At 34.2% G+C, this 13,567-nt stretch overlaps 1 protein-coding gene across 36 annotated transcripts in view; it reads right to left on the bottom strand.

Moving 5' to 3' along the window:
* LOC145260441 (serine/threonine-protein kinase BRSK2-like) overlaps positions 1-13,567 on the bottom strand; it is a 685,204-nt gene that overhangs the window by 97,541 nt on the left and 574,096 nt on the right. For all 36 annotated transcript variants that reach the window (XM_080118482.1, XM_080118488.1, XM_080118489.1 and 33 more), the window contains 3 exons: positions 10,127-10,172; positions 3,189-3,312; positions 104-278 (listed from right to left, as the gene is read on the bottom strand). In XM_080118482.1, the coding sequence (XP_079974608.1) occupies positions 104-278; positions 3,189-3,312; positions 10,127-10,172 (345 nt within the window). The remainder of the gene's footprint in view (positions 1-103; positions 279-3,188; positions 3,313-10,126; positions 10,173-13,567) is intronic.

Genomic DNA, 13,567 nt, shown 5'->3' with positions numbered 1-13,567 from the left:
TAATAATATATAATAAAATAATATAGGATTAGAGATTTTTTTTTTTGTTGGTCTATCGTATGAAAATAATGTGGCTTCACAGGAAAATAAGAGTAAGGCTTACCTGATATGAGGGTGAACGTCAAACAGTAGGACTCTCCATTTGTGTCGTAACCAGGTGAGGGAGATATATCCACCTGGAAGCGGACATTTCTGGAAAACATGGAAGCACTACTGGATCTCCTGTATTCTGCTCTGAATGTGGTAGTGGACACAACACTATGGCTCATATCCGGAGTCTGAGAGAGAGAGATTATAAAGTTTCAAATAAAATAAATATTTACTTAATGGAAGTCAGCATACATACACCATTCTCACACCACAACCTAATTTGTTTAATTTTTAATAACTCACTTAGCTCACACTCCCATTTAGAGATCGACCTGGATTATTTGGAAAACAGTAGGTCTACATTTAATAGAGGGTGGGTGTTTTTACTAATCAATGTTGTACAAAAACACGTTGCTAGAAAGAATTCTAACTAGAAAAATATCGGGGAAACCAATGCCAACAATATAATCATCTGATTCATACTAAATGAATGAATGAATTGCATGAGTGATGTTTCTGAGAAAGGGGGAAGAATTGCTGCTTACAGGGTTGGAATCTATCTAACATTTGTCATTAGCTCGGTTTTTGACCTTGAAGTAGTAATTTCTTTAGGTTTTTTTTTTTTTTTTTACTTGGGAGCTACCACTTATTAAGGCCTGAAGGCCATTTGGGGATAAAGGTTAATGAATGTAAGGTGGTTGTGTAGTAATTGTTAATGGTGTAAATTGGATAGAATTTTATTATTTATGGGGACAGTTCAATAAGAACTTGTTTACATTGGATGTGAAGGCTACCATGTTGTATCTAACCGGGAAGCAGGCCAGTGGAACAATGTTCCATAGGCAGGCAGTTCTGGGAAAGAAGCTTTGTTCATGGAATCTGCATTTAAATTTAGGCACAAATAGAGAGTGGAGGAAATCCTATATAGAGGTTATAGCTAGTTGAGTGTTTTTTTGTGAAAGTTTAGCAAGGGGAGATCATAGATTGGAGTTCAGTCGAGCATATGCCATGAATATAATGATAGAGCAGAGACAGACTCACAACGTCTCTTCTGTGAGAAAGAGGTTTCAAAGCCGGTTCTGAATTATCAAGGCTAGATAGGGCACCAAGCAGCTCCTGCGCAGATGTGGCAACAGTACCCCATTTTAGGGCGTACCTAGCTCTTATAGAGATAGAGAATTGCATCAGCAGTAAGATATCTACTGGAGTGGTAGAGTGATCAACTATTTTTCCAGCGATCTTGGCAACAGATTTGATGTATGTGTTTCATTTCCGATCAGGAGTGAAGGCCAGTCTCAGAAGCTTGACAAGACATGGAGCTTTCCCAATACAAGAGCCAATGATTTCTATTGAGGCATGATGGGGGTCAAAGCGATTATGATGAAAGGATAGAAGCTTGGTTTTAGATGCATTAAAATTAACCAGCCACCTTTTTCCCCATTGTACCACGTTCTCAAGATCAGAATCAGAAAGATCTTGCTCATTGCTGTCCTTTGAAGTGTTGCCATAGATTGTGGTGTTGTCTGCATAAATATCTGTGATAGATCTAAGAATGTGATTTGAGAAATCATTGATGAAAACAAGTGGCTTTGTGCATTGTCTGGGGCGATTTTCATTTATAAAAAAAAAAAAGAAAAAAAAGAAGCTCCTTTTCATCACTGCTAAACGTAAAAGGTATTTTCTATTAACCTCCAGTCTCACTACTTATTCTATCTATAAGTCAGATGGACATTTTATCGAATTGTTTCAAACAACTAAAATTTAATTATAATGGAGATGGATGCCTGCCTCACCTCATAATCTAAATGATTGCTTTGTGTTGTTGAGTTATAACTTTATTCTCCTATTTGTTCCATATATATGCAATAGTTCTCACTTCATCATCTAAATGAATCAACAATTTATTTTTTGTTTATTACTTTTATATTACTATTAAAACAGATTAGTGTTAGAGCAGAATAATTTGAAATACTGTACATATAGTACAGAAGAAAGACACAAAATCATCGAATTCAATACCTAATTTGTATGATGATTTTTTAAACAGTTCATAATAAATTAATTTTTGCTGTTGTTCATTTGTAATTTTATTTTCCTATTTGTTCAATATATATGCAATAGTTCCGTTGTTAATATTCACAGTAATTAACTAAAGTGATTTAATAAAATAAAGGATAAAGTATTAAACCTTCTCTTAAATTTTTTTTTTTTTGATTAATTTTCAAGGGAGGCGATTTATGTTAAACTAACTAGAAAGAAAGATATACTGATGAGGCATATGCAAGAGTTCAGAAAGGAGAGAGCGTGACTGCCTGTTAGTTCCCCTCTCATACACTTGAACAGTAGTAATACTACATTTTCTTTATTTTGAAATTAAATGAAAAAATTTTAAGTAAAAGAGAAAAAAAATATACCCCTCCACATCGCTCAGGTGAATTGAATTACTTTTGTCTTTTTATTTCTTTACTATCCTGGGTGCCCGGCATTGACCGGGTGTTTGGAGGTGTGTGTTGAGCAAAAAAAAAAAAAAAAAAAAAAAAAAAAGTGGTAGTAGGCAGGCAGGCTTGAACCCGTCACGCGAAGGAGGAAAAGATTGTGAAAAAAAAAAAAACCCTGACGTCCTTGCTGTTATGCCCATCGCCAAACCAGATTATTAAATGTTTAAATTAAGGCTAGTCAATCGAAAAGAGGGGACGACTTTCGAAAACATCGGCAGATAAAGCGACCCCTCCCTGTGGAAAAGTGCCCAGTTGAGGGTAAAGGAATTAATATTTTTGTCCAATTTTTCCATATTTGTCATCTGAAGGGTCAAGCTTCAAAATGATACCAATCTTGTCAAAATTAGTTGCCTCTGTCGAAAGTTTTAAGCAGCCATACAAACATACATACATTTAAACAGACATGTGAGATTTATATTATAGATGGTCTTGTTATAAAAAAAATAAAATAACGAACTATGCAGAGTGATAACAAGTGGGCAAACTAGCTAGTTTCTATTATAAAATAGTGACCCCAATATGATTTGAACACACATGGAGAAGGAGTAGAATGATGATGATGATGATGATTGGATAAATTAAAAGTTTTTTTTTACTCACAGACAAGAAAGCATGAACTAAATCTGCCTTCACTTGGCTCAAAGCTTTTTCTCGAACGATGACAAAATGGTGTTCTTCGCGTTCCGTTCCCATCAGTGCTCCAAACCAAGATCGTTTTGTCATTCTGAATTTAAAACAAAAACAATTTTTTTTTTTTAAAAACAATTGTATATTGTCAGTCATTTATTATTAGTCATATTAGTATTATTAGTCATTTATTACAATGAGAAAAAAAAGTATAATAATCAAGAGATTTCATTAAAACATAATTTTTAAATATAATACTGATAAAAAAAAAAGTATAATAATCAAGAGATTTCATTAAAACATAATTTTTAAACATAATACTGATAAAAAAAAAGTATAATAATCAAGAGATTTCATTAAAACATAATTTTTAAACATAATACTGATAAAAAAAAAGTATAATAATCAAGAGATTTCATTAAAACATAATTTTTAAACATAATACTGATAAAAAAAAAAGTATAATAATCAAGAGATTTCATTAAAACATAATTTTTAAACATAATACTGATAAAAAAAAAGTATAATAATCAAGAGATTTCATTAAAACATAATTTTTAAACATAATACTGATAAAAAAAAGTATAATAATCAAGAGATTTCATTAAAACATAATTTTTAAACATAATACTGATAAAAAAAAAGTATAAAAGAAATCTAGGAGGAAATTATATATCAACAAAAACATATAACCAGAGTTAGAGTTAGTTTTAGGGTGAATTTATTAAAGGAAGAGATAATGCTCGGCTAGGATCATGACAACATAACAGATGCTACACTACCCAAATTGAGCATTGAAAAATAGTACATTAATGTAGAATAGTATTAAAAGATATGGATAATATAGTTCCGGCATTCGAATATAGACACAATTTTAAGTGATCTTTTAAACTAACGCATTTCATGTGAAAACATTATGCACTTAGGTGTCATGTCGAAATTAGTACAAATTCCAAAACTTGTGAAAAATAATCCAGTAGACATGCTCGATGTGTAGCAGAGAAGAGATCTCTCTGCGAGATCAAGCGAGAGTTAAGCTAATTTACATATAAATCGACTCACACAAAGAGTAAAGAATATAAAATTGGTTTACGTCTAAAAGGCAAACGACACATGCTATCTGAGTATCCACCGCGATGAACAGACCTTGCTAAAGTGAAGACCCCTTCTTCAATGAACACATTATCTGTATACAAAAAAACACAATTCGACCTATAATCGGTTTAAACATTGTACTGGAATTACAAAAACGCAACTGGCTCAAAAAAAAAAAAAAAAAAATTGTTTTTGCTTCGGACGAACAGATTATTCACTGTTGTAAGTCTTAACTACATTGAATATTTTGCTTTAGTTTTGATAACATTTTTTTCCTTCAATTAAAAAATTACTACAAAGTAGTACTACAAACGAACAAAAGAATTTTTGTCCTCTTGTGCTAGACGTTTAAAACTTTATTACTTTATTCAAAGAAAGTTTTGAAGAACATTGGAAAATTTCCTTTTATTTTTATACACTCACACTAAAATAGACGATTTTTCCTTTTAGTATTATTTATTAATTGTGATATTTTATATTTTGAAAAAGAAAAAAACGTTTTTTGTGTGCAAATTTCTCTTGGACAGCTAGTCCATAACATTTTATTTTGTTCATTTGGTCCGTTCGTTGTTTTTTTATCAGTGAAGAAAAAAAAAAAAAAAAAGTTATATATCTCTACCGCCATTTGCAGAAGATGCAAAATTATGGTTTGCACAAGTGGACGATTTTTGAAATTTATGATGTCCCCCCCCACATAATCAGCTACGCCTTTTGTGTTGTGGCATGCCAGCACTATTAGCTAAAACAGTTTGGGATATAATAACTAACCCACCTCCAGGAATGACATACGAAGACTTAAAAACAGAGGTGCTAAAATGAAACACTGCTTCAGAGGAGAGAAAATTCCAAGCACTAATGCAAGATGAACACCTGGGTGACAGGCTTCCAACTGAGTTTCTAAGGCACTTAAAGGAACTCTCAGGCTCCTCGGCCAGAGACCCAGCAATTATTAAAAATTTTTTTTTTTCGTTTGCCTCCCGAAGTCCAGGCAATATTGGCCCCGAACTTGGAAATAGAAACTACCGAAAAACTAGCAGCCATGGCAGTAAAAATATTGGAATATTCACCAAAACCCAATTAACAACCCCTTCAAGGCCTTTCAAACTTTCTCGGACAGCTGATTCAACAAACCCAAACCCTCACGGATATTTGTCAAGCACATAAAATCCACGGACATCAATAACAACCATGATGGAAGAAAGTCGACCCAACGAGTTAAGCTGCAACACGCGCATAAAAAAAAAAAAAACTCGATCACTGGATGTTATGGAAGAAGTCACCAGTTTAAAACAAGTTAGCTGCGACACGCACATTGAAAAACTCGACGACTGGACGTTCGTTGAATCAACCAACGCATAGGGAACGATGCACATCGACATCGGTACAGACTTGCTTGTACTTGGCACTGCAGACTCGCTTGCAAGCCTTTGTGTGACTGATTTCAACCACAGCATACTGTCAATCTCGACAAATATCTCTACAACACAGACGATACAATCAACAAGTGCAGACTCACTCGCTCTCATCATTCTACAATCACCTTTTGCTTACAGAGGCATCATTGTCGAATGGTGGTGATATTCCCACAACTGTTCTTGGTAGGGAACCCTGTAGCAGAGAAGAGATCTCCCTGCGAGAGTTAAGCTAATTTACATATAAATCGACTCACACAAAGAGCAAAGAATATAAAACCGGTTTACGTCTAAAAGGCAAACGACACATGCTATTTGAGTATCCATCGTGATGAACAGACCTTGATAAAGATGTATTTTTAACAAAAAATCATCCACAATTATGTTCTGACATATTATGTTTAAAAAATGGTGGACCTTTAAGTCGAGGGAGATAAGTCAGTTTGTCATACTGAATTGGTTGCCCAACTCTTAAAGTATAACTGAATTGGTTACCAAGTACTTTATCACATAGTACACCATGATGAGAACAGTAGTCTGAAGAATCCAAATACAAATAATCCTCATCTAAAAAATTGAGAAACTGAAAAAGTTCAACAAGATGAGAGGTTCCAAAATGTTGTGAAAATAACACTCAAAATTAAAAAAAAATTTTTTTTTTTTAATTTCTTAGCAGTTGGTTCAAGCTAAGGGTAGGGCATCCAACCAGATGCCAAACATTCACCCAATACCTTATATATTCCAACTAAGAGATCTTTTTAAGATTCTGACCATCCCTTTAAATGCAATTGTTTACATCTGTCTTGCACTTGGCTCACCGGATATATTTGCTAGGTAGTTTTTGAAATTCTTTTTCATGAGTCCAGCTGCTTCTATAATTAGTGGAATGATGGAGATCTTCCTAAGATTCCAGTTTCTTTTCATGTCATACATAAAACCTTTGTATTTCGTTATCTTTTCTTTCTCAACTCTGTTTAACCCACCATCATTGGGGGGACACTAACTTCTACTAAGGTTGCTTCTTTCTCCTTGTTCCATATCACTATGTCAGGTTTTATGGCCCTATTTTCTAGGTACGTAGCTGTTGGGATTATGTTGTCATAGTGGATGGTGTATGACTTATTTCCAACTGTTCTTTCTGGTATATTTTCCCATTATTCTACTTGTGTGGCAGAACCTGCACTAATTATCATTGCTGAGACCACTCATGTTTGTAAAAGCATTGGTACTCAAGCCTTGATCTTGGGCAGCCATTATAATCCTCTCCTGATCACAGCAGAGTGATACATGGCTCTCTTTATGTTAAACTACTTACTTGATATATATGTTAATAAGTTGGAAGAAAATATAAGTTTGTGCAAAAATTAAAATCATTAAAATTTTTAATTAAAGCTGTAAAAAAAAAAATCATTTCTTACAAAAAAAAAAAAATGTATTCATTTGTTGCTACACATTATTTGACAAAAAACAAAATAAAAATATTTATTCATGAAATTTACTGTAAGTTCATTTTTTATTTCTTGTATTTCCATTATATCGTCATTGAAATTATTATACAATAAATGTTTTCTCTTGTGAGGTTTTCTGTTTGTCCAGTGTTTTAGAATTTTATTAATGCTTAGCATATTCTGGTGGTTTTCGTAAGCTGCCAGAATATTCCAATATAACATCCACAAAAGAGGTGGGTAATTCCCAGCAAAAGTATTGAATTCATAAATGCAGGTGATTTATCCAAATATTTTTACACACATATCGCAGGAGAGATTAAATGCCTACTAGACACTGCTCTCAAGTGTCTCTCTCTGTACGGGTTTTTTTCGGGACAACTTGGCATGCAAATATTTCCTCCTAAAGGTAAACCTTAACTGAATATTCAAAATAACATAGTATTTGAAACGCAAATAAATTTCTATTAGTATGACTAGCCTACACTGGCTTATACAAGAATTGGTGCATTTTGTATAAGTGATGTTGCCTATAGTAACACCACTAAGCTGGATACTACACCAGACTAGATGAATTCTTGTCCTGGAATTCAGTAAGACCAAAAGACTAGAAAAAAAGATATACTATAATATAGTTAACTTGTCAATATGTGAGAAAAAAAATTAATATTACTACCTATTTTACCAATATTTGATAAATAAAAGAGAACTATAATTTAATATTCAAATATCTATGCATCTAACACTAAGATGGATACTCAACCAGACTAGATGAATTCTCGTCCTGGAATCCAGTAAGACCAAGATACCAAAAAGAAAGCTACATTATAACGTAGTTACATGGTTATTAAGCGAGAGAAAAATTAATATTCTTAACGTATTTGCTAACTCTCTGGAGATGTAAAAGAAAACTTTAATGGAATACTCGAATATCTATGCATCTCATACAGAGATCAAGTGTTAGCCACAGGATGAGGCCTCTTGATTTTCGATAACTTTGACCGAGTAAAACGAAATGAGAGAAAAAAAACCATCTAAGTGGGTGTCCTAATATTAGGAGAGTCGTATCTGAGCTTACCTTTGTTGAGGATTACACATGTAAAAAGAATTTCTCGTCTTTTCCTCATGTGAGACATCACAGTCACAGGGGTTCTTATAAAAATCTTACGGACTTTTATTATTCCTTCTTCCTCTCCTAATACTTAACACATGCAGTAGATTGTTCAGAGAGCGTTACTGATAATATGTAATGTGGTACTCCTGTGATATTATCAACGTTCCCCATACCCCAAGTGTTAGGAAGTAAAAAGAAAAAAGAAAGGAAAAAATGTAATAAAAAAAAGAGGAAATAAGTTTAGCAGCAGAACAAAGGTATGGGAAGGAACACAAAAGAAAGTTAAAATAGGATCGTTAATCACAGTGTGACAGTATCGAGAACAAAAGATTGGTCGATATATTTTAAGAGTTAGTTTTAGGAGGAGCAATGAGTTTTGCGATGGTTTCCTATAGTTTTTTTTTTTTTTTTTACATAGGCATCATCACTTATCAAGGCCCAGAAGCCACTCAAGGATAAGGGTTAAAGAATGTACAGTAGTCATTTGGACAATATAGTAATTGTTAGTAATGGAAATTCGGTAAATTTGTTAACTTAAGTGGAACGGCTCATCAAGAATTTGTTTATGTTGGACTTGAAGACAACCATATTGTAGTCAGCTGGAAAGCAGGCAAACGGAAGACAGTTCCACAGGCATGCAGTTCAAAAAAAGAAACTTTGTTCATGGAATCTACGTTTAGGTTTAGACACAGATAAAGAGTGGGGGAAATTATTGATAGTGTTTTCAGCTAGACGAGTGTTTCTCATGAAAGTTTGGTGAGGGGGCGAGCCATAGATTGCAGCTCAGATGTGTGCTTGCCATGAAAATAACGATAAAGCAGAGACAGACTCGACTAACAGTTTTGGGTTTGCGAGTGCGTCTGACATTTGCCAAATGAATGTGCCAGAGTTTGTGTTTTTTGTTTTGTTTTATTTTACTTCTTTATATTTGTGTGCCTCTCTTGGCAGCTGCCCAATGTTAGAGATGGCAACATGGACAGAAGATGAAGATGAAGGAGACCATGAAAATAGTGTTAGAGTTGACAGCTGTCAAGCTGGGAGGCATATGGTTGCACACTCGTTCAGTATCTTCTTTTTAGGCACCCGTTCTGTTCCCAAGAGACAATGGATACTCCTGTAAGGGTGCTTGCACAGGAAGTCTATTGTGAAGCAAGAATTGTGCAATCTCCAACCATACCTCTCCTGAATCGGTATTGTTGGAGTCTGCTGGTAAGGAGATGTCCAACAGGACCAAAACAATTTTGAGATAAACAGAAAGCCTCTCTCACATACAGCACCTGGTATTCCCAAATTGTCACCCATTTAGTACTGACAAAGCAAAGCTCAACGTCATTTAACCTTGGTGTTCTTACAGGAACCCGTGTGAATATGCTGTATATGCTTACAAGAAATTGAGAGTTCATCCGTCTTTTCAACAGGTATCATGGTTTTTTAGTCTGCTGGCTTCTAGCCACCCTTCTCATCACACAAGTGCTATGTAACCGAATATTTTTTCAGAATATACTTACATGAATAATGGGGGGGGGAGAAAAAGAAACCAGTGCTGACTAATGGCTTCATCTTTGAGGCCATTTAGGTCCATAGCGCTACTTTCATCAGAGATGTTGGCAACCCTCCTATGTGTACCAGATTTATTGGGAAAACAATGATGGCAAAAGAATCACACAAATCAAAAGATCGTTTTGCTCATTTGTATGTATCGTGTTTAATAAGGGAGATAATTCCGTACGTGTAAACATTTCTGACACAGGTGAATGTATACATTTGATTTACAAAGAGATTGCACCATTCAAGGGATAACATTCAAACTTAAGAGAAAAAAAAGTAAAGAAAGAAGTAACTTACTCGGGGGAAGATTCAGGAGTACAGCCCAGATCATCACTGGTAGGAACTGCAAGTAAAGCACATAATATAAAATGAAACAAAAATACAGAAATAGTTGCTTTATTTTTTACTTTTTAAATTCTATAATTCCATATAACCACCAAGACATGTGGAAGTTTAATGCTTAATCAAAGAAAATAGATTCTAATTTTATCAATGTAGAGACAAAGGTTTTATATAACTGTTAAATATTGAGGGCCGTGTTTGAATGGAAAAGTCTGAGTGACACCTAGGGGTTAGAGGTGACCCAATCAACAAAATTGAAAAATCATGTGATTTATAGGTAGGAATTTTCAATTTCTTGGCCAGCGAGAATTCAAGTAGGAAAAATATGACTGGCGTGCTGTCTCAAATTGGGGAGCAGAGGAGCACTCATAATATCATTGGACATAACGAAACAAGCTATCTGTCTATCCATCTTCCTGTCTTTCTCTCTCTTTCTTTCTATCAGATACGAAAGTAACTGATCCCTCTAATGTTTCCTGTAACTGTTCTTCTCTTTGTAATAAACGATTTTTATAAACATCATCATCCAAGCGACTTTGTGTCAGTAGACAAGCAAGACTCTGGGTTCATGATGACAATGATGACACGGGTGTATAATGGTTTCTATACACATGGCTATATAAAAATATAACACTAATACAATTTGAAAGGAAAGAAACTGTCCAATTATCCTTTAGTCACTATAGGCGATCTAGTTGTAGGAAATGATGTTAAGGTTGGAAAAGCGATGAGGTTACTTTTGTACCCCCCCTCTCTCTTTCTTTCTCTTCTATCTCTCTCTCTCTCTTCCTGCTCTATTTTATAAACATCAGCATTTGAGTGGTTTTGTATCCACAAACAAGCAAGAACCTAGATTTACTACCGACGACAGCACAGGTGTGTATAAGCGATTATACACACACCAGTAAGTGAAAATATAACTGAATCCATAAATATAATAAGGTACATAGCATAAGTAATCTTCAATACATGAGGATTTAATGTTATCCCCTCTCACCCTCTCTTAGTCTCTTTTTTTCTGTCTTACTGTCAAGTAAGGTTTCCCTCTTTTTCTATCAACTGATATAACACACTCTTATTTTACCCTTTAACTCTTCTGTTCAATGCATATATATATATATATATATATATATATATATATATATATATATATATATATATATATATATATATATTATTCTATTACCCCCCCCCCCCCACACACACACTCTGTAAATGTTTTAGTCTTGTCCTGTTGCTTTAAAGAAAATAAGTTTTTGAAATAACTATTTTTGAAGTAGTTACTGTATTTTATTTTTACAAATAATAATAAATCATAATAATGGTTGACCAGCACACCTTTTGGCACTGCCTGGTCAATACCAAATATTCCTAACTATTGCCATTTCTGATCCCTTCTACTGAGAGCAATGACGATCTGAAGACCATCTCTGTCCCTCTCTCGACTCCGACCGACTCAAATGACACGTGTCTTCTTTCTCTCTTCTAAAATCACTTTAAGTGACCTCTATATAATGGTACGTCAAACTCTAGAGGTCAAACATATTTTGAAATTATTTTTTGTACTCTAACGTTCTTTTTTATTGATGTAATGTTGCATCGTATAGCGGTCAAATTTTTCAAAAGTTGATGAGCAGATGTTGATAAAATGGTCTAAAAACTTCTGAGATAGTCGTTAGTTCTGCATTGTCTGACAGATTCTTCCCAGAGTCGTCTGTGGCCGGGATTGGTAGCTCTTGTCAATAATTTAAGTCATTTGTGTGCCAGATATATAATTCTTTATCATACTTCAGCATCAGGTATTAGCATAATGACAAAAAATGTTTGATAACGAGACAGGAGACCAGGGTCCAATCCTTGGTAAAGTCATACAAAAAACTTTAAAAAATGGTACTTGATGACTCTTTGCTAAACACTCAACATTATAAAGGTGAAGGGAGGGGATCAAGGGCAAGTGGAGTAATCCTGGTAGTGGAGTGGCGTCCTCTCCTATGTCTTGGTGGAACAGCTAATGAAAAGGGTTTTTTTTAGATTGCTCTCCATAGTATTTATGAATTGCACAACTTGCAGTTTCTATGAAGTTGGCTTGCCTTCGCTTGGCAGCTGGTAGAAATAATTGTAAATGGCCGGCCGAGCATTCCTCAATTTTTATAACGTTACCAAAAAAAAACAAAAAAAAAAAACATTTATCTAACTCCTAAGCCCTAACCCTACACCTGCGCAATTAAAATTAAATTTCTTCCAATTTATGAAAAAGTCACCTGCTTAGATTTGTATTAGCTAAAACCGACAGCGTTCATTGCTAACATTGCAATCTGCCTTTTTCGGTTATTGATGGCAACTGCTGAGTGAACCCAAGTAACTTCATAGAAATTGCGGGTTGTACCTTGCAGAAGCACCCTCTCGACTATAATCGTCCACTTTTTTTTACATTATAGTTCAAATAGATGCTGTGACCACACAGAGTGAGAAAAAGAAAGAAAGAGATAATTTTAACATCTTGTCTCATCTGCTTCTGACCCTAGTACATAACCTGTTAGTGTGCTATGCAATTACATGGTTCCTGTTGCTTCTAGTGTTCATGCTTATAACATTCGAACATTTTAATCTCTTTGGAGCTAATATTCAGTTTGGTCAAAATATGGTAACAATGCATTTATTAGATATCCAAAATCAACTGATAAATTTATTTTGGGTACTAAAAGTATTATTCTAGTTGTATTAGATTTTTTTTCTGCAAATAACCTTTTTAAACATCAGGATTATCAGTATAACTATATATATATATATATATATATATATATATGTATGTATAAGGAATGAAAAAATGTACCAGCAGTGGTTGACGTTATGTTTAAAGAAAAAATAGAAAAAAACGAATGAAATTATTAAAAAATCAACGTTTCGTCCTTGTCTCAGAGGACATCTTCAGGATAATTGAAATAAAAATGTGATAAAATTATATTCGTCCTTTCCCGACATGGGTTGGATTTTAAAAAACTGTCTTTTTTCGCACGATCTATGACTTTTTCTTTTACCACATTTTTATTTCAATTATCCTGAAGATGTCCTCTGAGACAAGGACGAAACGTTGATTTTTTAATAATTTCATTCGGTTTTTTCTATTTTTTCTTTAAACATAAGAGAGAGAGAGAGAGAGAGAGAGAGAGAGAGAGAGAGAGAGAGAGAGAGAGAGAAAGGCATATACATGTACACACACACACACACACACACACACACACACACACACATATGTATATTAAAGCCCGCAGCATTCACGGAACTGATTTTCTCTGAAGAATAGAAGTTTCAAGGAAATATCAAAATCACAAGCGATCTTCAGTCGCATGTATATCCCCATCAGAGGAAACAACGTTAGGGTTTTGCAGTTCTTGC

The sequence above is a fragment of the Euprymna scolopes genome, chromosome 36 (assembly GCF_053919585.1).
Source record: "Euprymna scolopes isolate OS-2025 chromosome 36, ASM5391958v1, whole genome shotgun sequence".
In the NCBI taxonomy this organism is placed as follows: Eukaryota; Metazoa; Mollusca; class Cephalopoda; order Sepiida; family Sepiolidae; genus Euprymna; species Euprymna scolopes.
The sequence above is the reverse complement of the archived record's forward strand: the minus strand, read 5'-3'. Positions and strand labels throughout refer to the sequence as shown.